General features: G+C 37.3%; 1 protein-coding gene across 4 annotated transcripts in view; it reads right to left on the bottom strand.

Moving 5' to 3' along the window:
• SENP7 (SUMO specific peptidase 7) overlaps positions 1-25,814 on the bottom strand; it is a 44,884-nt gene that overhangs the window by 2,330 nt on the left and 16,740 nt on the right. For 2 of the 4 annotated variants that reach the window (XM_082279292.1, XM_082279294.1), the window contains 18 exons: positions 25,287-25,484; positions 21,905-22,020; positions 20,994-21,163; positions 19,672-20,023; positions 18,952-19,109; positions 17,865-18,011; positions 16,427-16,460; positions 15,467-15,634; positions 12,959-13,221; positions 11,823-11,956; positions 11,027-11,143; positions 9,392-9,511; positions 6,783-6,875; positions 5,769-5,965; positions 5,297-5,349; positions 4,943-4,980; positions 4,645-4,713; positions 1,914-2,064 (listed from right to left, as the gene is read on the bottom strand). In XM_082279292.1, coding sequence (XP_082135418.1) covers positions 1,914-2,064; positions 4,645-4,713; positions 4,943-4,980; positions 5,297-5,349; positions 5,769-5,965; positions 6,783-6,875; positions 9,392-9,511; positions 11,027-11,143; positions 11,823-11,956; positions 12,959-13,221; positions 15,467-15,634; positions 16,427-16,460; positions 17,865-18,011; positions 18,952-19,109; positions 19,672-20,023; positions 20,994-21,163; positions 21,905-22,020; positions 25,287-25,484 — 2,578 coding nt within the window. The remainder of the gene's footprint in view (positions 1-1,913; positions 2,065-4,644; positions 4,714-4,942; positions 4,981-5,296; positions 5,350-5,768; positions 5,966-6,782; positions 6,876-9,391; positions 9,512-11,026; positions 11,144-11,822; positions 11,957-12,958; positions 13,222-15,466; positions 15,635-16,426; positions 16,461-17,864; positions 18,012-18,951; positions 19,110-19,671; positions 20,024-20,993; positions 21,164-21,904; positions 22,021-25,286; positions 25,485-25,814) is intronic. The other 2 variants (XM_082279293.1, XM_082279295.1) reach the window with 2 other exon arrangements.

Raw genomic sequence — 25,814 nt, 5'->3', positions numbered from 1 at the left:
ATGGTAAACACCAAACAGGTTATCATCACTTCTCTTAAAGATACATCAGTATTAACCCATATTAAAGGCAGACTTCATGTATTTTGACAAAGTAGACATACTTTTGATATCTAAAATGCATCTGTCCCTTGTTAGTCATAAAACACATAATTACAATCACACTATAGCAAAGAATCAAGCATACAGTAGTTAAGGCATGCTGAGATTTAGTTGTCTCAGGCATGTGGTTTTTCTGTTGTGAGCTAGTCTCTCTGAAAGAAGACAACAAAAAGTAAGAATACTGATAACACTTTCAGGACATGAGAAGGGGAAAATTTGGAATGAAAGAGGATAGCAAAACGAAACAGTTGAGAGGTGCTGGCAACTTTGGCAGTTAAGATCACAACAACACATCTGATTTGCCAAAATCAATTTTGTTTCTTTTTTCCCTCCTCATTCTTTTGCCATGCTTATATTTCATCTTCTCCTTCCTTTGAATAAAGTAATATACGATAAATTGAAACAGTAAAGCAAAGAACACATCATGATTTGCAGGCATGCTCATGACAAGTTACAACCACTTTGTCCCAAGCTTTGCTTTTTCAAGAGCAAGTCCTCATTGTTAGAGAATGGGCAGTTCAAAAGCTTTGGTAAGTGATTTAATTTTCCACCTACACAAGAGCTCAACCCATCTATTACAGAACCACAGAATGACTGGGGATTTAAGGAACTTCTGGAGTTTTATGTCCCCGGCCAGACCTTCCTGGCTTCCAGCACAGCACCTCTCCTCATGGGGTCACCTGTCACTCAGGTCAGGAACTCTCCAGGAAGTTGTCAAGTTAAAGTCACCCAAAGGGTCCAGGGTCTATGAATGTGAGGCTGCTTTTACCTGTCCAAAGAGGGCCTCGTGCACTTGTTCCTCTTGATCAGGTGGCTGACAGCAGATGCCCATGGCTACCCATGGTACTCTGCTCTTTAGTCACTACCCATAACCTCTCAGATGGCTCCTCACCCAACCCTAGGCATAGATCCATGCTTTCCAGCTGACTCACATGAAGGACAGCTCTACCTCCTCGGTTCTGTGCCTGTGCTTTCCAAAGAGCCTGTATCTATCCACTGTAGCCTCCTGCCAGATACATGATGTATCCCACAACATCCCCATGACCTCGAAAAGATCACAGCCCTGAAAATGCACACAGATCTCCAATCTACCCCCACACTGGGTGTACTCGTGTACGGGTGCTTTGGAATAGCAAACTGTTCTACAGCAGAAAAACCTGTTCACTGCCCAAGGCCTCACACAAGGCTTTGCATGCACAGGAATCTCAGAGAATTCAAGCCACACATGCAAGCATCAAACTAGGAGAGCCATTCACATGACAGAGCAAAGGGCAGTGTGCTGATCAGGGGCAGGAAGACTTGGGGACACCCTAGAAGACAGTGCCTGAAGCCCAGGATCTGCAGATATTTAAAGGTATGTGCTGAAAAAGAGGCTCTCTTAGCTCTTCACATTCCCTTTTAAAAATTCCCCCTCTCCCTCTCTCTGCAGAAGCTGCTGCCTGCAGACCCACTCAAAGACCAATGACAAAGTTTTAGATACTGCAAGAAGAGATGCAAAGATACTTTTGTAACATCTGTACGGCAGGAGTGCAGACACTAAATAGGCTGCAAATACACCCAAATAGTCAGCATGTGTCAGTGTCAAAGCAACATTAAACTATGAGGTCAGAAATATCTGAGGATAGACACACATGAGAAACCAGACAGAAGGATCCCTGCCATTACTTAAGAATGGGTTTCATCTCTTTCTCAAATGGCTTTGACACTTTTGACACTGCATCACAGCCTTTTTGCATCTGGCTATTTTGCTCAGAAATAGGGTTTGTGGTTTAAGGTAATTTTGGGGGAAAGGAGAAGGTAGTTTGCATTTGTACCTGGAAGAAGCTTTCCACATACTGCAGCAAATAGACCCCACAATCACTGCTGTTATCTTGTTTAGGCACTCTGGGACACAGGTCAATCATTGTGGATTTACTGAATTCCCGGTGTGTTTTTCGTTTAGCTTCCCATTCCACTTCAAGGTACCTACAGAAGAAAGCAAACAGCTGAAATACTTGAGAAATAACTCCCAAGCTCAATGCCTTTTGGGACACTAGTCAATATTGTTCCAAGTTGGCTAAAAAGCTAAAATAGCTTTAGCCAAATTATTTCACAGAATTTGTCAAAGAAACTCATATACTATTTCCACTATCAAATATTCTGTTGCACTCAGAGGCGTTTCTACCACACAACAAGCAACATACAAAACAAATATACATGTCATTTAAAATCAGCTACTTGTGCAGAGTTTCTACAAGCTATTAGGATACCAATATATTTTTGTACCTTAACTAAAGGAATAATTTTCTTGGCTATCACATATTTCTCCTGGCTTCATTCTAAGAAGCCAGCAGCATTTTCTCAACCTAAGCAAACCATTAAACCCCCCTTAAAACTCACCTTACAAAAAACTTCAGTTACAATTGCACCAATATAACCCTTGCAATCTAATAGTGCCCAAGGTATTTAAAGACTTGTTGAAAACCTTAACAAAGCTCTTCTATAGTGATTAGGATTTATTTGCTATTAGGCTTTTCTATTGTTCTTGTGCTTCAGTAGAAATTCACTGACCCCATGTTCAGGGCTGGCTGCTGATTTCAGAAATGGGATTGAAAACCTAAGGGTTTCCTTTTCAAAGGCAATAGTTGCCTGTATTTTTCTCCTGGCTTTAGCCAGACTTGCAAAGGCTCAGGGCTTCTGCGAATCAAACATAACGTCTGACTTAAGAGAATAAAATATATATGCATTAAGTCAGACCTTGTGGTTGGTTTCTAAAAGCCCCAAGTCCTTACAGGCACGAGAATAAAAATACATACAGAACACTTAAAACAGCTTTTGGGGGAAATGGCAACTATGGAAAGGCATCAAACATGAAGCAATTCAAAGATTAAGACATTTCAGTGGAGCACACTTCCTAGGAACTGCAAGAACCTGTCGCTGTTTTACCAAGGACCGGCGAGAAATGACACAATCCAAATCCAAGGAGAAAAGGGAATTATTTTATTATTTACATGCTAGGTTATATATCTTGGTACATGAGAGAGCATGATATGGATTGGTCCCTTGACCAGCCACCCCCTAGAGGGATTGGCTGAGGTTCTCTAATGCCCATTCAAAATATTTTTTCCAGAGTACCAAAACAAGGCTGGAAAACAAACCCAGGTACAAGAAACAGAATTAGTTTACAAAACCATCTTTCACTGTTTCTCAGCTGAAGCATAAGAAAGAAAAACTTCACAAAGTGCTTCAGCAGCTGGTTTTCTCAGCTAGCTGTATGAGAAAGAAACTTCATAAAGTGCAAAGGTAGCTGGAAAATTCCTCTGCTCCTGCTTTTTAGCATCCACAATAACCTATGACTGTAGACTTTGTAATTCATTTGTTTGAGCCTGACCACTGCCCAAAACACAGCAAAAATCAACTCAAGGAAAAGAAAATGTCACAGAATCTCTGCACCACTTTCCTTAAACTTCTGCTTTCAGGGTGTAACTGGAAATTGAAGGAATAAGAGGTTTGCTTCCCAAACTCCCCTTATCTCACAACTCCATAGCTCTCCACTGGTTTTCTGACTTTTTGTGACGTCTCTCTAAACTCCATGAAACTACACTCTGGAATTTCAACCTCGGGAATAGCTCAAGGCACAGTGCACAAAAATAATACATCCCATAGAGATTTTAATCAATAAATAAATAAATAGAAGTTGCTATTTCATTCTTCCTCACAAGACATACATGGCAGGGAGGAGTCTCTATTAAGGGAAAAGATGGTTTCGGAAAAATTTCTGAATCTCATATAACCCTTACATAGCATTTTGAAGAATTTACTTTTACAAGAAGGTGGTGGTATTTGGATTGCAGATTTTTGTCCCTTTCAATGAAATGAATACCACAGAGAAAGAAAAATTGCATTTAGCTTCAGATATTTAACAATTTTTTAAAAAGTTGTTGATAGACATTAAAGTCATTAGGAGTGTGTAAAAGTACTGAAAATTTTTAGGACATTCTTCCAATACTTATATACTTATCACATACCAAATTGAATATGTTTTTACACTCACTTTTCAAAATAAATACCATTCCACTACAACTCTACTGACACATCAAGCTTTTAGACAGCTTCAGTCAAGTTTCTACATTTTTGCACATAAGAGTAGATTTAATGCTAATTCTGTAAGCACCATCAAAAAATGAACATCAGCCCCTTAGAAAACTATCATTCAAATTTCAAAATATTCATTTAAAGTGTTTTTCTACCCTTAAAAATACCTTAAGTTACTAGACTGGATGGGATAAATCCTCTCCCCACAAAAACAATACCAGAAAAAACCTCTCTATTTTTCTTTTTTCTCCACTCTCCACTTTAGTGTTTTTGCATTATATGTGGGTTGCAGAACACAGATAGGCTTTTCATGGAAGCCTCTGCATTATAATTGCAATTTCATTAGTCATGACTCTTCATGGATTTTCCTTTACCATTAGAAATATACACCATTACAGAGAAAAGTATTTTGAATATGGAAATATGACCAGCAGCAACTACTGCTAAAAGGTAGAAACTGTAGTTACTTACTCTCTCAAAACCTGAGCTGTTTTCTGCACAGAACATGCTTTCAAGGAATCCAAGATGAGTATACAAGGCCTGTATACAACAAAAACAAAAACAAAACCAAGTTATTGCAGTCTTTCATTACCAACACTAGTGAAGGAAGTATTCTGTTTGCATACAGCCCACCCAAGAGTACCAATATCTTAAAAAAATGTGATAAAAATAGACAAGTACCTACAGCTGTGGTTTTATGACAATAACTGAATTACTACATAATTTCATAATTTAATGTTACAATATCAGAAAGAAAACAGAAACATACCTTTTACAAATCTGCTTTTTGGAATTACTTAGGGAGATCTGAGACAAAAGAAAAAATAAAAATAAATCTTAAAAAACAACAATTATAAACTCAAAGATCTTCATAAATTTAAAGGTAGTTAGAGAAGCTCTCATTTCAGAAATGTAGACTGATAAATTGATTTTAAACACAGGTGAAATCATAGCAGAGCAAATAGGAGGACAATGCTAAGTCAAAATGCCTTGCACATGCTGCAGGCCATGCAGGCATCAATAACTACCACAAAAAAAGATGATGCAAAATCACTTGGTCAAGTCTCGCAGCCTTCAGAAATTGAGTAACATGTTTTCTCTGTCGATACAAAAAGGCACTTACTTTAGAAATAGCTGAATATAGAACTGAAGCAGAAGCAGCAATTTCATTGCCACCTAGTACAAAAGAACAAATTTTAAAATGTTAAGAAAATAATTCTGAAGCGAAGTACTTTTATTTTCAACTTCATGATTATTAGTATTCAAGATATGAAAGTGAAGAAGTAATTTATAAACCAGTTTTTAACCTTCCCTTCTGAATGTTGAAATAGCAGTTACCAAAGGTCTTTCCTCCTGATAAAATTCTTATTGAAACCAAATAACTTTCCAATCATCACTGATTTTACATGTCTCTTCCAGTATTTTACAGAATGCCAAACAACTTGCAGTCCTTGCTATGCATGATAATATAAGAACATACTAAATCAGTCTTGAAGTCTTAGAAATCATCTTTCACATAATTTCCCTCCTTCAAGGATTGAAATACTGTTAGAATTGTTCATGGCTTGACATAATTTTCTCCTAAGATTACGTACCTTTAGAAAATGAACTTCTGTTACCATCCATCTCTTCTTCATCCTTGAGGAACAGTGAACCAGTTCTAGTGTTCTCACTCTCTGGCTCAAGTGGAGACTGCTGAGGCCAGTGAGATAATGAATTCTGATGGGGACACTCCTCATACACAGCTTTTTCTAACCATGGAAAACAGATAACTGCAATGTACCAATGAGACCTGCCCAGCAGTGGGGAGAGGGAGAAAAACACATCAAAACTCTGTAACATTGAATTCTGAAAAGGCTATGAAAAGCTTTTATAATATTGAGAGCTCATGGACAACTGTTCTGTGACACACAACCATCGTTGCATATTCTTTCGTGGCATCTCATACTAATCCTCTCACTCACATTTTACTTTGCATTGTGGCATAATAGCAAAAATAAGTATCAATTCCTTTAAAAACCCCAAGAAACCCACCACAGCAATTTATCAGTGTTTGAGCACCCATTCCACATTCCAACTAAAATCTAAAATAAAAAAAAATACTAATATCTGTGATGGTGATCCCAGTTTTGAATATAGCTGAAGGTGTGGCACCTTTCCACAGCTGTTTTACATTATGTACCTTTCGATGACTATTCAGTTTTACAGGAATTTCCATGTACAGTTCAGTTATTCAACCAGGCCAAGGCACAGATTGTGGAAGTTCTACTTTTATCTATTGACACTATGAGTTGCTGTGATTTCTTTATAGAAACATTACTGAAGTGCACAGGAATCATCATAACGACACACAAATTATTCTGAAAATTACCTAACAGCAATTTTCAGTAAAAGAAAAACCAAAGGTACAAAGTTGACAGATGACAACTGAATAACCATTTTATCTTTTGAACAGACTCCAAAATTACTCATTCCACATATGTTACTACTTCAAAATCTAATCTATCATGTGCAATGATCCACCCTTACAGGCATAAATTTTTACCACCTTAATGTTCAAATATTAGAATCGTTAAATATCAGAAAAGGTGTTGAAAACACAGACTTACTCCTCATTCACAGGCACAAAGATATAATCTTTATTGAAGATATTTATATGGCGAGTCCATGTTCTTACTCTTCTGTGTCTTCTCTGTGCCGCTCTGAAAAAAAACAAGTGACAATTGTTTGGTTTTGTTCCTTTTAGTTATAACAAGGCATAGGGATTAGTACTCCTACATCTCCCCAGCGCTTCAATGGGTTTTTCATTTACTCTAGACAGATTAAAAATAAATCAGCACCATTGAGCCCAAGTAACTAATGAGCCATTTCTGAACTACCTTAAGCTCTTCTCGAAAAAACCCACAATCATTCATAGATTTGAATGGATTTCTTGCAATTATTGTTTACTACACTAAATGCAAATCATCTAAACACTAGTCAGTGTAAATACAAGTCTATAATAATTTAAAAACATCCATGAATTAAGCTTCACAATACCATTTTTGAAGACCTATCTGAACAACCTTATCTTTTGAAGGGAAAAAGCTAAACGCTTTGCACAGGGTCTTGTGCAAACATATGCCCTCCAGTCCTGAGATTTAAATGCTGGACCACGTTTCATTTACAGCTCTACAGACAAAGCATGAGGACACAATACTACGAGAACAAGAAAAATCTGAGAAGATATTTAAGTTTAGAGTTTCAGCTTAGTCTGCACAAGTTGAAATAGAAACCAACATTTCACAGAACTTTGGTCCAATATGATCTGAAAGCAAAATTCACTCTACTCAGCAGACATCCCTATTACCATTGTGATCCCATCCTCATCTCTGATTAAGAAACACAACTTCATTGTAGAAGGAACTGGAGAAAATGAGTGAGGAGTGGAAAACCAGGCGAGTATAGGACTCTGCATGGGCCACCACTAAGTGAAGACTTGCTGCAAACTTCTTCTGCTACATGACTGTAGAAGTATTGGGAACTTCAAAGGGGAAGGCCTGTTTACAATCTGGGAAAGCACCTAAAAAAGCAACTTTCTCAATCCAGTCCCTGCGCTGTGTGAACGAAGCAAAGCGAAGAGTCTAAGTAGCTACATCTGTGGAGATTAATTTCATTTACAACAGTACAGAGCCAGGTTTTTCACTAGCCATTTATCCAAAAAAACCCACTGAAACAAACAACCCAAACCATCTGTAGTCACCAGGTGAGTATCTAGGCCCAAACACAAAACTAGAATTTCCAAAACTATCTCCTAATCCAGAAAAGCTACAGTCCTTGAAACATGGTAAATTGAGGGTGTCATTCTTCTTCCTCAAGAAGATTATGCACAGTCCAGCCTTGTAAAAGGAACTGGATCAAAGCATAACAGCATTCTTATCACGAATAATTTTGTCTTCTCTGCAGAACATTCCAAGTCAGAAGACAGTAAAATCAAGGAAGACGTTCTTTCGAACACAGTTACATGAATTTTCAAGACATCTTTGAGAATATTACAGAAAACTCATTTTTCTTCCCTTCAACACAGCTCTTACCCAGCAGTGACTGTCACCTAAAAAGGATGGAAGACACACACCTCTCTGTGCAGGTGGCCTCATTTGCCAGTAGAATGAAAAATCTGGGGATTTCATGGATAACAGAAGAAAAAAAAAATCACTTCAGAGAGAAATAAAAAAGCCTTCAATAAGCTGAATGATGATGCTCATTGAGGATAAGCTTACTTCTCTCTGTAACAACCTGAAAGGTGTTAGTGAGGAGGGTGTTGGTCTCTTCTCCCAGGTAACAAGCAACAGGACAAGAGGCAGTAGCCTCAAGTTGTGCCAGGGGAGGTTTAGATTGGCTGTTATGAAAATTCCTTCACCAGAAGGTTTTCCAAGCACCGGGACAGGCCACCCATGGAAGTGTTTGAGTCACCAGGCCTGGGGATATCTTAAAGATGTGTAGATGTGGCACTTGGGGTCATGGTTTAGTGGTGGACTTGGTAGTGCTGGGTAGTAATGGTTGGACTCGATGATCTTAGAGGTCTTTTCCAACCTAACAGATTCTGTGACTCTTTGAAAACAGAATGAATGTTGGTGGCTTTGCTCTCAAACATCGGTGTTGAGAAGAAACTGAAAGTGAGCTAAGAATGCTTCTACCCTTTAGCCAGTTAGCAGGAAACACAATGTGATACAGGATTCCTGGGCTGCTAATGATGTCTTTTTGGGAAACTCTCCAATTCAGTGAGCTCATGTGTTACAAACAAAACGCGAAAGCTTGGTGTACAACTAAATTTTCTTACTAAAACTTTGGTCAATAATTTATTACCAATATGTAAAATGAAATATGCAGTAAATATAAAAATATTATTGGTAGCATAACCTCTTAAAATTATGCATATCTTGCAAAACCGTGCATTTATGATAAAAATATCAAATAAATAATTGTCTGAAGTAAATACCCAGGTAAAGCTGGAAAAAGGTGGTAACATTTTCATTCTTATTCAGTATGAATCACATTGATTTTAAGGAAAAACACCAGTATGTTTAAATTGTGAGTTACAACATTTAATCACTAACCCTTTGGAAAACACCAAAAACTATTTTACATGCTGATTAGTAGATGATCTCCAGAACTTCCAAGTGGCATCAATAGATAGATAGATAGTTTCTGGTCATAATGGCATCTAAAATGAACTTACGAAACTTTGACATCCCCCTCAGGGTTTTTTTCTGTCCTTGTCAGGCACTTGTAGAAGAAACTGCTAAAAATGTGCGTACGGTCAGCAACATGTTTTGGTGCCTTCTCCAATAATAGATACCTACCAAAGAAAAAACCAAGAAAATTATTAAATTCTTGTTCTATAAAGTACCATTACTGCTAAAAAAAAAAGGCAGTTATTTTAATGACTTATCATATTTGGGTTATGCTTAGTATCAGTTGCTTTCACAGCCACTAATCACACCAAAATTTTCTCTCTATTTTAACTATTCACATGGGTGCACATCATCAGAGCATGTAATAGCCAAGCAGCTACTAAGAATGCAGTTATTTTTTGTCCCTGATTTGTTCTCCAGTATTCAAGCTTCTGAATCTATTTTGAAAGTTAGGTACCTACAATTACCCTTACAATTAAGAGAGACTTGAAAACCTAACCAAGTATAAACCTATGGAATGCTATACTTGTGCATAATCAAAAAGCATGGAACAGGTCAGTTAAACTGACCATTTCACTTTTACAGGTTATCCATGTGAGAGCTAAGTACTTATTATTTCACTGCTGATAATTTTATTATAAACATCAGCTTCAGTATTTATGCTGTCATTCTAGAAGGCCAAAGCACTCACAATTGCAGTTATCCTACACAACATGCCTCTAGCTTCACCTGATGACTTGGGTAACACAGTCACACATGATACAGCTTGCAACAGAATGAAAACTGAGAATGTGGGAAGTCTAACAAACTTTAAAAGCTGAAGGATTTCTACCACAACTGCATTAAATTCTTTTATTTAAATCTTCCTTCTCTGTTGAGAAGCCACAGCTCTTCAGGGGACCATGATGCATTATTTAGTTCTAGTTTAGAGCAAAATACAAGAGGCTTCGCTGGAAAAACCCACTGAAGCACTGTTACACGTTTCCTTTTCCAATCTTCTAGACAAGCCTTCCTATTGCTCACAGTTCCTGCATCCATCCAGATGCCAAATAAAATGCAATTCCTGCTGACAAGCTTCAAAAGAACTAGAATTCTTCTTATGTCTAAGTCAGCAGAGTGAAAACAAACCACAACTTTAGGGACTGGTGGCCACAAAGCCAGTTCTTGAAAAATTGCTTTCACAAGCAACTTTAGCAGGATGGCTTGGAGTAGCTAAGCCAAGCACAACCTCCTCAAGATGTATCAACTGTGTTCGTTTCTGCAGATCTGCATCAGAAGAATACCTGAAATTGCACAGAACAGCAGAGGATGCTCCACTTCAGGCAAACTTAGTAAATAAAATACTACTACAGATCCTCTACTTTTTTCAACTGCCTACTTAACACTTTCTGTTCTGTAAGGTCACCAAGAAGCTTTTTTCTTCTAGTTATTCTGTCTAGATTTTATCACAGCCCTTTTAGAGGGACAAAACCAATGAAACTAAAACAAATGAAACTGCTAAAAAAACTTTTGAAAAACATGAAACTTTTAAAAAAGCCTTTAAGAAAAAGTCCAATGCATCCCATTGTTACTTCTAAAATTGTTGTACTGTATTTAGTGATTAACATTTCCAGTAACATTCAAGTCCACATCACGCCCCAGAGAGTGTGAAGGGTACAAGAAGGGCTGAGATTACTTACTTAAGATAGAAATCAATGATGACATCATTGAGAAACTCTCCATATTCTAAGCACTCTAGGTCTTCTCTTGTGACTCCCAGTCCTCCTTTTGCAGGTGGGGGTGGATAAACAATTAAACTAGAAAACAGAAATCATGTCGTAACAGTGACAAACTGTTTTACATTACATTGTTCTGAGTATGGCTGTTTTAGAAAACCTGTGAAAAGCAATAGTTCTCAAAACTTTACCATTTCCTCCTCCAACAGTTAGGTGTTAGACCCCAATGCACGTTGAAACTTTGATAAAAACTTTTGAAAAGCAGATTATTTTTTACCTTCATCTTGTTTTTCTATTTTTGATCAAAGTATTTGACAAATGGCTATATAAAATGTGCAGCAATACTAGATGACAAATGGTTATAAAAAGATTGAGTGTGACAGAACAGTAAAAGAAAACATTATTCAGATTTTATAAAAACTCAGCTTAAGTTAGTAAGTTTTGCTGAGATAGACTTAAATGGATACTCACAGAATCCAAGAGATCCCCACCCTCCCCATTGATGCACCCATGATATGACCTTGTAGTCACAGACTAGATGTGCTCTAATTTCTGTGAGACTGTCATTCTATAACACATCCATTTTGTCTTTTAACAGGTAACTACACTGATATTTGCTGATGTTTTAGATTTGAAGAGTGACTTTCATACAACACTTTCAAATCAACTAGAGAATGGCAGTTAAGTGAGGGCTTTTATTCCAGTAATTCATTTATTCAATTTCTTATATCTTCCCTTTCTCTATATGAAATACACTTACTTCTTAACTGCTCCTGTTTCTCTTACTTCTTTCCATTCTTCATTCAGTGCAGAGGACAAAGATATAGAATAGCAACCACTATTCTGCTTATTTGCAAGGGCATAACTGGGCCTGATCACTTTTAGCTTTGACTCCTACCAGAGAAAACACAAACAATAGTAAAAAGCATTATACAGCTTGATAGGGAAAACACAACACATAAAACCCATGCCTAAAGCCCACAGGAGTACCCTGCATCACTAAAGAGGATTCTTGCTGAAGATCCAAAGTAGAAACTTTGGTATTTGAGCAAACGTGTCATTGCTCAGACAACTAAAAAGTTAAGAACCTTTAAAAAAATGATGACAGATCATGATCTCTCTCTAAAACTGTTCAAACATTATTTAGCCAAGTGCCTTAGAAATGGTTTTGGAGAAGAAACATGACCTGAAAGGCTGGAGACAAGTATCAGAATGTCTTACCAGGAGCTGTATATGCTTGGAAGCTTTGAAAATCTAGTCCTTTGCCTAAAAACAATACAGATTTGAGCTGGCTGGCTTCCTTTTAAAGTCCCCACTTTCATGGGCCTGATTGATCTGCTGTCTCTTGGCTTTTTACTGGTGGGAACAAAGATGCAATTTCTGAAGTGACAACGATGTGGGGTTGGGTTTAGACATTTACTCAAGAGATTAAACCAAGACAACACATTAACTTGCACAGACTCATCTCCCCAGCAGTCTGAGGAATAATTCAGCATTCTCAAGCTGTGGAGACCCCACAAGTACACGGTGGTACAAGAGGCGCCCGGAGGGCCACCTACACAGCTCCTCCTCTGCTGTACTTCCAGCTCTATCTAAAAGATGGTGCCATTGCTCATTACTTGATGAACTTCCTGCTTGCTGCCCTAGAGACACCACAAGGGCAGAACACTCCTGTGGCTCTAAGTTTACACAACCACGAATTTATCTAAAGCATTGATACTTGTCACTTACTGATGAGGTCTACAAACTATCCCTCTGTGGACACAATCTAGCTGACTGCAAATTTTTGACTGATAATTTTGAGGTATGAGTTAAGAAAGAAGGTTGACCTAAAATTTACTAGAATGTGTGAATGCTAACCAGTGGTGATGAATGAAGCAACAGCTACACACTAACCTGAATTACAGGCTCATAGGCATCTGAGTTATTCTCTTTTGGCATGTATTGTTTTAGTAGATCCTTATTGTAAGTTATGAAAGAGCTTTCTTCAGGAGAAACATCCTTAAATAATGGTAATGCTTGTTTCAAAGACAAAAACTCAGCAAGATCTGGTGCTCTGTTCCTCTTGCTCACACCTGTAATCAGTTCAGTCAGTCTGTCTTCTTCCCATTCTGTGAGTGGTTGAGATAGTTCAAAAAATACAAATTCACTGGATTTGGCTGGAAAAAGGAAAGAATGGATAATAGTAACTATTAGATTATGTGATAGAAACTTGTCTGAACACCCAAAAAGGAACTTAGAGAGACAGTGCCAGGAAGGGAAGCCCAAACAATACCCAGCCAGGTTCATCACTGGGGCCATCAGCCCAAAAAAGTCTCACTTTCACAGACCCAGAGGAGCACAGCAAAATGGCAAGTAGGAACCCAAATTAAGGGCTGAGGAAGAGACACACAATCTGGGCCCTTCCCAGGGCTGTCCCAAGAGAATCTCAGCCCAAGGGTCCAGACCCAAAACCCAGCAAGATGAGTCTTACTTGAGGTGTACAGCACACATGATGGGATACAGGGGAAGAGTATTTTGGGATTACACAGGACTTAATAGAGGTTGTTTAAGGAAAAGACCTAAAGGCAGCAAAGAGAGGCATTCAGATAATTCAGGGAAGAAGCAGTGTGGGAAAAAGAGAGGGCTAAGGGCATAAGAAGGACCCGTCACATTTAAGTACTTTGCTGGTCAATGCACTTATCTGGCCATGCCATGAGCATGTACAAGCACAGCCTATCCTGTCTTCTTATTAAAGTCCTTTCTAACTCTCCCCACTGAGGAACTCCTCTGACCCCTCTCAGGCTGTCAGATCCACCATTATATATTTTCTTCTAATATTAACACACAAGGCAGCAGAGCAGAATCGTAGTAACCATTTCCACAATCTGCAAAACCATCACTGATTTTTTCAATGTCTCTAAAAACATGTCAAAACATTTACATTACTAGGTAAAATTAGAAGGTGTAGAACAGTCAAAGATAGAAATTTAATAAAAACTCCTAAAGGTTTCCTCCAATGAGAATGTAACCAAGGCAAATAAACCTAAGATTAAAAGAGTCCTTGCATCTTCATACTCATTCCACTCATTTCACTGGGAACTATGTCTACAGAAGGTACCAGTAACTTCAATAAACTTGCATCAACTAAAGGTAGCGCTCTGCTAAAATTTCATTCAGTATTTTGCTTCAAACTACTTGTACTCCTTATGTAAAACTACCATTACTTATAATTTTTCTTCATACAGGTGAAGACTGGATAGGGAATAGATACTATTAAACATCACATAGACAATGCTGACAATCACCTTTTTAGTAGATGCTACTTGCAACAATTTTGCTTATGTAAAAACCTTGTATGATTGTGCCACTCTGAATATATGAGCCAAAGTTATGCTCTATTTTACAGAGCTTTGTGCTAGAAAATCAAATACAGTGAGTCCATAATACCCTAAGACTAAATAGCCCATTTGGCCTTTAGTGGAAATTTTCTTCAATAATAACGCAGTGGCCCACTGCAGTCTTGTCAAAGGTCAACTCAACCTTTACTTGCCAAGCATATACCATGCTCAAGAGTAAGGATATTTACAACATCCATGTATGTTAAAGATGCTTTGTACACAAGTCTAGTTTCAGAAGGCCTTCTGACAGAGACTACAATTAAATTGTGTTTTGAGGTTTTTTTACCAAATAGCAGTGGTTTTGAATCACACCATATTAGGTTTCTTTCTTCCAAATATAAGTACAGTGAGGCATTTTAGAAATGCAAAAGTAACCAACTTATCTACACTGGTATAGCACCACCTTGAGTATATGTGTGCAATTTTGGGCACCACAATATAAAAAAGACATTAAGCTATTAGAGAGCATCCAGAGGAGGACCACAAAGATGGTGAAGGGCCTTGAGGGGAAGTCATACAAGAAGCAGCTGAGGTCACTTGGCTTGTTTCATCTGGAGAAGAGGAAACTGAGGGGAGAACTCATTGCAGTCTACAACTTCCTCATGAGGGGAAGCAGAGGGGCAGGCATTGGTCTTTCCTCTGTCATGACCAGTGGCAGGACCTGAGGGAATGGCCTGAAGCTGAGCCAGGGGAGATTTAGGTTGGATATTAGGAAAAGGTTCTTCCCCCAGAGGGTGGTTGGGCACTGGAACAGGCTCCCCAGGGAAGTGGTCACAGCACCAAGCCTGGAAGAGTTCAAGGAGCATTTGGACAATGCTGTCAGGCATATGGTGTGATTCTTGGGGGTGGTGCTGTGCAGGGCTGGGAGTTGGACTTGATGATCCTTTGAACTCAGTTTATTTTCTGATTCTGTGATGTTTAAAATGTTATAGGCTTTCCTCTGCACTCAAAAACCACAGCCATAAAACAACCACTTTACTGACATGCCATATATTAGATATTTTCATTGCACTCAATTACTCACATGGCTTGCTGATAACTAATTTTCCCAACTGGGTTTCAATCTTTTCTACATAATCCTCAGACAACCAAAGAAAAATAATCGTTGAAGAACAGCCACCATCAGTTTTCCACCAGCCAAATCTTCTCAGATCTAGGGTATTCACTGTCAGCTGAATGTTCTTAAGAGACACTATAGAAAACAGAATTCAAAAGAACCATACTCTTAACAGCCATAGATAAAGTCATACATGTTACAGTAATTACATGCTGAGAGGTATGACAGAGTGTGTTAACATAGTACTTATAGATTTTATTCCTTGCATTGCATAAAATACTGAGAATTCAATATTAAAGTCAGTTACATCAAACTGTGTAAAACAAAGTCACCAAATTGTAACACAAAAACCTAAACACCTGCATGCAGGATTCCTCCTGAAAAAAGTTGGGTTTTTTCCTCAAAATAACCACAGTTAGTACCTACAAATATGGAAAAAAAGAATACTACAAATCATTAATTCCTATTTGCTTTCAGTCAACTCAACTCAGAACTGCTCAAACCCTTTCCTACCACACATCATCTTTTGGAATCAACTGAATGCAAATCTATAGTTACATTCCTCTTAGCTTTAGTCTGCTCATGCAATTTTGTAAACCTAAGGATCTAAAATCCTAAATTGAAAAGCTGAATGTTTCACCTCAAAAACATGCATAGTCATATCTACTACAGTTCAACACCATGGGAGGCAAGCCATTAAAATGACAATTCATGTTAAAAGTACAAGAAGCTGCTAAGTTATTAATGCTTACACTATAGACACCAAAACTTTTATTTATTGAAAAACATAAATAATTAAAAACTATCTAATGTCTTTGTGAAAGTAAGATTATAAATTATTCATAACAGAAATACATACTTAGCATTCTAATGCCATACTTTACAGATACAGTTAAGAGAAGGCTAAAGAAAAGAAAATTCTCTTACCCTGAAATGGGATCACAATATTCTTCATTGTAAACTGAAATAAGATTAAAAAAGATATACATTAGTTTGCATTTTACGAATTGAGCAAAACAATATATGGATTTTTAAATATCTGCACATCTTTCCTTATAGTGAAATAAACTGAAAATAATACAGTAGAATCATTCAGGTTGGAGAACACCATTAAGCTCAAGTCAAATATGCTTAGCTTGAGACTTCATATTGCCTATTTCACCTAAAACAACATTCCTAAAGACATTGCAGAACCTAAAGGACAGCAAGTAACTTTCAGAGATGCAATGTACTGATAAATAAGCACAAAGCTGCAGAACTGCCTACAGGCTCCTTAAAAAGGAGAGAAAAGATCAGCACTCAGGACAGAAGGAGCTAAAGCAACCTCTGAGAAGCCATCAGCTGCACTGCATGAAGTCAGGACATGATAGAAATGGCTCAACACTGGGGTGCTACTTTACATCAACCTTTGAATTAAAAGCCTTTCAAGATTCCACTTGCACTGCTGCTGTGTTAAAGAGACTTTGCTAAATAGAGAGAGCTTTATTGTCACTTTGACAAAAGGTTATATATATTAACACAGGAGGTTTCCCCTGTGTAACCACTAAGGAAAATTTCTACTTTACACCTAAGAGCATTGACCCTAAAATTATTTCAACTCATCTTTCAAATTATTTTTGCCTATTAATTTAGGAAATTTCCATGAAATGTTTTTGGAACTGCTGTTTTGTGAGAAGCTGAAATTGTTATTACAATCCAAGACTTCAAAATGTCTTGCTGAAGGCAAAAGAAGATAGGTTCAAACCTTTCTTTTTCAGTTGCAATATACAGAGAATGAACCTGGTCAAAAACCTGTTGAAACTCCTGGGAGCTGGTGCTCCATTTAAAGCACATCTTCACTTACATTTCTACAATGTTTCTACACCCTGTGAGTAGCACTTTGTCTATACACTAATGCTTTTAGGATAGTTTTTATGCTCTTTGAAGCCACAAAGAAAGCAATTTTCTGTTTAAAAGCAAGAGCATGGTATATATCTTAACTCTGGTCATTATGGACTACTTTATTAGAACATGGTTACTATTTCTGAGAAAAGTAATTAGTCTTTAAGTGAAATTAATTGGCCATTAACATGGCCATTTTTTTCTGTTAGAATTCAATAAAAACTTCCTCAGTATGACTTGTGTTACAGTACAGCATTTATGCAGAACCTTTACACATGAAAACTGAGGCCACAGCAAATCACAGTTAGTTTTTCTACTGACAGCAATCCAAATGTACAAGGCAATGGACCACACACTCCATTGTTTAGCCAAAGGAATTCAATGCAACAATAATAAAAACTCTATGCTTCCACACTAAGTACCACTGACTTTGTTTAACAAGAATTTTTAAATATTCACAAAATATCATAATAGAACAACTTACCCTAGCAGGACCTGTTGATAAACACTTAAATTTCCCAATGTGTAGTCTATCAAATTCAACATCCAGCACCAGGTTCATCTGCTTTCTAGGTGTGCTTCCCGAAGGTAAGCTGAGAGGACATTTATCTTCAACTGACTCTGTTAAAAACTGGAAAAAAAAGTGTATTTGCTACAGGACTAGTTAGATACACCCCTCCTGTAACCTTAGGAATATTTTTCTTCATGCTTGTAAGAACTGACTCCCAAAGCCAGCTTCCACATAAAGAATGCATATGGAAAAGCTCTAAGTGTTATTACATCCATTACTGACAATTTCTTTAAGGGTCTAACAGTACCTTGCTACACCTCCATTATCAAGACATGATCTGTGCTCTTGACTTGGTTCTAAATTAGTAAAAACTCAAACAACAGAGCAACGAAATAATACCCTTCTTTTCATATCAAAGCTTCAGGATCCAATTCAATGCTTATGATTGAATTAACTCACCTATGAGAAGAGGCAGCAATGGCTCTTCTGACTTGTTTCAGGATTACAGAGATAACCCAGATCCAGGTGAAAGCAAGCAGCCAAAATCTAATCAAATCCAAAATGGGGCAACAACCTTTATGGCTACTTTTAGATTCAAGTTCTATAGCTAGCCAGACAGGAAAGGGAGCTTTACCCTATCTCTGTCTTCAGTCAACAAAGATCCTTGAACGTCTATATGCGCTGAATTACAACAGAGGATTGGATGACAAAAAAAACTATGATCAACGTAAAACATGGTGTGAAAACAAATTTTTCCACAGATGTATCTTCATCATGTCTGTTTCTAGCTCACATTACTATTTGATCCTTCCTGTTTTCTGATACTAACACTTCCAAAAGTTTATTTTTAAAATAGGAAATACACTGTGTGTTGCAAAAACACCCAAGCTTCACAACCACAGATATTCTCTGAAGACGTCCAGAATTCTATCTCTGAAATAAATCACTGCAACTTCTGCTTGTGACTGGGACCATAATAAACAATCATTTTCTATAACACACATTACAGAAGTGAATTAAAGGCTTGGCATAACAATACATAGGCCAAAAACTGGACTACCTGCTCTGTGTGACTTTTCATCTTGTCTTCTAATTGCTTGCCTGAGAAACAGAAGTCAGACTGCTGGCCTGTTTCTTTATTTTCAGTGATATTATCCTGCATCAGCTCTGTGCATTGTGGTTCAGGAGGTCCATCTTCATCATCACTGGAAAGGACGACTAAAAAGGAAAAAACAAGGAGACATATACTACAAATTAAAGACAGGAGAGTATTTCATTCCCTGTGGATATCAGACAAGTAAAGAATTCTCTCTTGCAGTATGTGATATTAAAGTACACTGCTCAAAACAGCCAAGATCTGCGTTCATGGAATTGTATGCAACAAGCACTGCTTTGCATCTTTATGAACACCTTTTATCCCAGATCCTCAAAATTATTTGGCTACTAAATGAAACAGGACATAGCACAGCTGCTTCAAAGAAGAGAATAATTTTTCTCAGTTTTAGCATCATTAAAAAGTAAAAGCTCAGTTTTTCCATAGCCACAAAATCAGCTGAAGAAAGAGGATTGAAATTTGAGAATCTTGCTGTCTATCCTGTTTCCCAGGTACAAGACCCTGACAGCAGCCACTGCTCTCTAACCTGTACAATGCATTACAAGCAACATGATGCCAGTCTTCAATCTTTTGTTGCATTTGTCTCAACTAGCCAGTTACACTCGAGTTCTCCTAGTGCCTAAGTGTACCACCAGTAATTGTCATCAGCACAGACATAGTACATACTTGGGTCAATGGAAACAAGTTGCTGATTACCCCTGCAGATTCTGTTCCGCAGCTTGCTCAGGTACTCAGATTTGTCCATCTTTAATTTCCTGATCGTACTAACTTGTGCTGAAATCACATCCTCACTGGTGGCAGAAAGCTGCTTCTTTGACGAATTTCTCAGAGGAGACTCAGAGCCAGATTCCTCTGTGCAGCTGTGAGCAGCCCTTAAGTGGTTGTGGGTGGAAGTATCTTTAGAGTCTCTCTCTGCTGGACAATCTGGCACCAGAATAGTATCAGATCTGTGATCTTGTCCATCCTCACAGGGTATTCTGCTGCCAGGAGACTGAGTTGAACCCAAACTTTGTTCTTCCTAGAAACAGGAATCAGAGACAGGATATAAGTTTATTTCTTGACATTTCCAGATGGTTCAGATCAGTGATCACTGATATCTAGCTGCGTGCTAGAAAAAATAATTATAGCTTAACACAGTGACATTTAATGCTCAATTCAGGATAATTTCTCCCTCCTCATATTCCAAACATTATTATTACATAAAGGCACGAGGGACAACCTTTTAAAAGGCTAGAATGACCCCCATTCAAATTGAATAAGGAACTATTTCTGATTTTTAGCAGCTCTGTCAGTGTCAGACATGGAGAGACCAATAATCAGTGCTCTCTTCTTTACTTTACAGAAGTGTGGCTTGGTCAGCTAAGTTTAGCAGGTTCAGTAACTGCCTGTCTCTGTAGGGTTTAAATCAGAAGGTTACAGAGATGCCTTTACTGTATTCAAATGCTTGAATATAAATCACACTTTGTACTTGACTGATTCCCTCAGTCTTTTATGTGTTTGGGTTTTTTTCAAATACTAATGATGGATAAGAAGAAAACTTTAGGGAAAAGTACAATAGACTGAGGAGGAATGAAAAAGATGACATCTGCAAGATTTCAATAATCTCAGGTACACTTTGCAGTTTTGCTATTAAAGTCCCTAATTCTAGAACATCTGTGAAAGAAGCTTCACTTACGTAGCTAAATGCCTTATTTTCAAAATTGTTTTAATCCATGCTCCTGTCTGAAGGAAACACTGTCACTCATCTTTCACAACCTTTCTGCTACAATAAGCATATTGTGATGATGGAGACAGAACCATATTTACTCACTTTTTGTGGTGCATCACTGAACTACTCTCCCTCAACAGGCAATACCTGCTAATATACCTGTATAATAAACCCTGTTTATTAGCATAATCCTTTTATTTGGGATGTTGCTACTGCTGCTACTGAAGTGTGTGTGAAGGTGTCCACACAAACACATACTTTAAAATTAAGTGCAACTTACAGAGAGTACAAGTGACTTTTCTGGAATGTGTGCATTACAATCATCAGAAATATGGCCACTATATCTTCTTTTCCTTTTCTCAGAATCAGAAGAGCCTGATTCCTTCTGACTAAGAGTAGTGCTATTCATGTGTCTGCTCCTCTTCTCCAGTTCACCACAGTGCTTGTTTTCTGTGTAAAGAAAAAAAAAAAAGTAATGTATTGTCCTTAAAAACCTATACATTTCTTCATATCATTTATGTCTTATATAAAATGCATGGAAGCAAGTATCCTCCAGAGTAAGTTCTTTCCTTTTTTAATTGCATGTGGCTGCCAAAACATATTCCCTAAAATTACTATTATTTTTGCATAATTAGTTAAGGGTATAACCAAATTCATAGCTCCCTTCCAAGCAAGAACTAGCACTTTATACTCCACAGTCTCTCTTCCATCTTCTGCCAAATGCAATATTCTCAATTTCCTGCTCTAATCTGCAAATATTAGTCACCAGTATAAAAAGACAGCACATTATGCCTGAAGACTGAGCATAGAGGTCATAATTCTTCAGCAGTGAAATCAAATATTGTCTAGCATGAACATTTTAGCAGGGTTCACAAACCATTTGAACATTCTTAACAGATTACATCCTTTATTATAAGACTTTTTAGAAAGATCAAGATTATAACAGTGCAGTGAGGCTGCACTCAGTTTCATTTTTCTTCCACAGATTAGGTTCACCATAGCTTTATCCCTATTTAAAACCGGGCATTTGATATATTATTACTGTACCTGTAATAAACTGCATTTTGAAGAAACACGTACGCTGTGAGCAACAACCTAATTTATTTCTGTGCTCTTCTCATAATAGTAGAGTATAAAAGGAAAATGTCCCAACACTCTCCAAAAACTGCCAGATGACTGCTCACTACAAACCTTTCCTCTGCAGTTCTCGTCTTCTAAAAGTGACAGCATTAGTTTTTTCTGGTTCCTTAGAAGTCTTGGTCAATTTACACAGTTCATCATCTGTCTTTCTCAGGCAACGTTCAGACCTGTAAATAATATTAACTATGACTTATCTTTAATTTTGTAAAAATACTGAATAAAAATCCCACCAGAAACAAGAACCGGTCAGACTACAAACTTCTGCCTCTCCCATAAACATGTGGACCTTGGCAAATGAAACACAAATTAATTCAGTCCAGTTGTGGAACTACACAGAGACTCCAATATTATTAATTAAACAGACACTTCTAAAAAGCACAGTATGAGAATCTGACATGCTTGAGATCAGACACTGAAACATTATTTTGCTGTAAAAAAGCAACAAGAACACATTAAAAAAAAAAGAACAGTCAGTTAACTATCCTTGCCTTTATAATGAATATGGTGGGAATGTATATTTTTAATTTAGATTCAGAACTGCTAGTAGAATCCATTGAGTAAGATCCTGCAATGCAAAATTATTTGAAATAGAAATTCCTGCTCAAAAGGGCCTGAAACAGTAACTTTAAAGGAGGTGGAGAGGGATGGGACGTAGAAAGAAAGAAAGAAAAAAAGAAACAGAAAAGGATTACAGTACTTAATCCAAATAGATTTTGTGTTAATAGTTTTATAATGTGGTTAACTCAGAATGTTTCAGTCTCAAATTTTCAAAGAGCTAAGTGATCATCACAGTGTCTGACATCACTGACAGCCAAGCTTCAACTCATAAAAGTCATCACCCGCCACATCAAAAAACATTCTTGACATCTCTAACTAGACCAAAACTGTTGGACACTTTCTGAACAGATGCCTGATCTTTAGTGATGTATCTGAAGATTGCAGTATCAGTGCTCTTTGGGAATTCCGTAAAGACAAAGATTTCCAGAGGGCTCCGATACTACAGTGATGAATGCTGTGAAAAAATTACTGATTATCTTTCCATTCACAAAGAATAATGAATTTTACCACATATAGTAGTAGTTTTCAGTAAGTGCTATTGCTAATTCTGTATATGGAACAAGAGTCTCCCATACACTGGGCAGCTGACTACAGAAAACTTTATTTTGGAACCCACACCTCTCTCAACTTTCGGGCATTTTAACAATAGAAAGCACCTGAATAGGGTTGTTTCAGCCAATAGATTTTCCTAAACATATTTGCTTTATACATAAATTCTGCACATTTTATTTTCTATTCATTCCAGCTTTGCTGATAATTCAGTTTTAAATGCACCCATTAACCGATATATGCATCGCCTATGAAGGTATAGCAATGAATTTTGTAAAGTGTTCTTAACAACCATAAGAAAAATACTTTAAACATTTTAAAACCCACCTCAAATTCATTAGTTATACCAACAGGCCAGTGCTCAGTTAAATAAATGCATTTCACACTGGGTTGCAGAAAAGCAACAAAAATCCACCAATTCTGTAATACCAAGAGCAAGAATGGAGAGGGAGCTGGCAGTAAGATCTAGCTGGTAGAGATAAGTTGACTTATTACCACCCTGTTCTGAGGACATACAATTCTTTGACTTGATCTGAAATTTCCACAGTACAAAAGTAGCACAATTTTCAGCAATACAAAGCATGCATTCTAGCTACTCTGATGGTACAAAAGACTCTCTGTATGACCGTGTGCATATAGATGCATAACACTTACAAGGGGGGAGCTTTTATTAGTCTCCTCCAAAGAAGAGACCCCAAAAAAATCAGTGCCAAGTGTGTGTAATGCAGTGACTTTACTTACAGTGAGGTGACCAGGATCAAGCCATGACTTTGTTGAAATCATTCCTAAATTCTCCATTTCCCATATGGTATCTATTACAAATTGCACTAAAGTGCTGGTCACTAGGGAAGGGTGAAAAATCATCCTAATGTTGGTTCCTGATAACACGCCTTTTACACAATGCGTTAGAAAACCATGTAACAGGAACAGAATATTAATCACTCAAACAATGAACCACTCCAAATCTAAAGCAAGTTGAGTTCACAACTACTAAAAAAAATTACTAGCTCAAACCATTCTTGTGCTTAATATATGATACTGTGCTCCAGATATGAGCTGGAAACAATACACAAGATGCACCCTCAGATTTAGAGAGCTAAATACAAGAAATCATGCTTTCCTCTCTATAAATCCACTACCCCCCATTATCCAAAACTTTACAAAGTGAAAAAATCAGATACTAGAAAATCGATCTTAAAGATTTTGCAATAAAACAAAAACAAAACCAAAAAACCCCAAAAAACCACCAAAAACCCTAAACTCACAACAATCCAAACAAACACCCCAAACTTTAGTATGCCTTAAGTTACAGAAAACAATTAGCAACATATATGATGCTTTAAAATGAGACAGCCTATTAAACTGTTCTCTCTAAATATCTCATTTAAATTGCAACTTTGTCAGGTTAATTTAAGCAGCAATGGGTAACCCAATAGGAAAAAAAAAAAAAAAAAAAAAGGAATTGCTATTAATTTCAGTTCTCTAAGCTGCTGATGTATCAGAATAAGGAATATGACTGACTTTTCTCAACTTTAACCTGGGAATTGTTAATTACTCCTGCCTTAAAAAAAACCCCCACATCATTCTTCTCTTCTTCATCTTTCCATTGTCTTCCTCAGAATTTCCTGCTGTTTTCTCCTGTGGAAAATTTGCTGTTGAGCAAAGATGTAGCCATGACAGACAAAAGGAGACAGCTTACTTCGAATGCAACTTCCATCTTAGACCAAAAGAGATGTTATTTAATTTTAATATCTGATTTCTGCTAGTTTTATATGCCAAATATTACTGTGATGCTCAGTCAACCTAAATATAGGAAGAAAAGATGAAAAGTAGATATTAAGTGGTAAGAGGACACACATAGCCCTTAACCAAAGCCACCCTGTTAGGAATACTGAGACCACCAGTGGGTTAATGTGAAAAGAAATTTATTATCACAGAGAGGAATTTGAAGATATTTCGCAAAAGTAGTTATTTGAAATCATGCTAGAACATACTAACACCAATAGAAAAGCAAGATTTTGGTTCTGGACACAGAACCAACTTAGATGTGTTTGAATTACTTGTGCATCTTCCCAAATCAAAACAGTGATCTATTGCAAACAGAAATTCCTTCTAAGAAAGGAAAGTAGCCCTTTAACACCAGGTCCAGCAAACCAGAACACATGTAATGTTAAAACGGCTCATTGGAGAAGCATGTTAGTTTGCACTCAGGAAACTGACCCCTTGATTCAAGAAAAGAGTAGAACAAAAGCTGTTTCAGGGAAATTCTTTTCCATTGTGAAGTTATGTCATTTCAGGAAGACTGACAAAATCAGCAGTAACATACCTTTCAGAAGGAAAAGAACTTTCATGAGGAGAACTTAATATTTGACATGTCTGTAGGCTGGCAACAGCTGATGAGGGTAGTTGGCCCGATTGCAATTTGTCAGCAGCTGGTAAATTTGCATCAATTATTACGTGGCTGTCTATGTACTTTCTTCCAATTTTCGTACTCAGGACGTTCGTCAAGATAACTTTGGGTTGCCTGCCATACATATAACAGTAAATCATAAGTACTGCACTGAACTCTAGAGGAACAAACTTCTTGTTAAATTCATGTATCCTAGGGTCTTGATAATAGAACATCAGTATTTTTAGTCCCCTATAGCCAAAAAACAAAAAAACAAAAAAACAATCTCATTAAGAAACTTAAAATACAGGGAAAGCAGATAAACAAAAAAGAAGACCAGGGTAAGAAAAACTAGCCACGTGATTTTACCTTAGCCAGATACAACGCACACTGCATTGCCTCTAACGCATCATGTAGTATTTTTTAAAAACTGGTAAATATTTATCTCTAAAAAGCTTTCACGCG

This window comes from Coloeus monedula (genome assembly GCF_965178545.1).
Source record: "Coloeus monedula genome assembly, chromosome: 3".
Taxonomy (NCBI): Eukaryota; Metazoa; Chordata; class Aves; order Passeriformes; family Corvidae; genus Coloeus; species Coloeus monedula.
The sequence above is the reverse complement of the archived record's forward strand: the minus strand, read 5'-3'. Positions and strand labels throughout refer to the sequence as shown.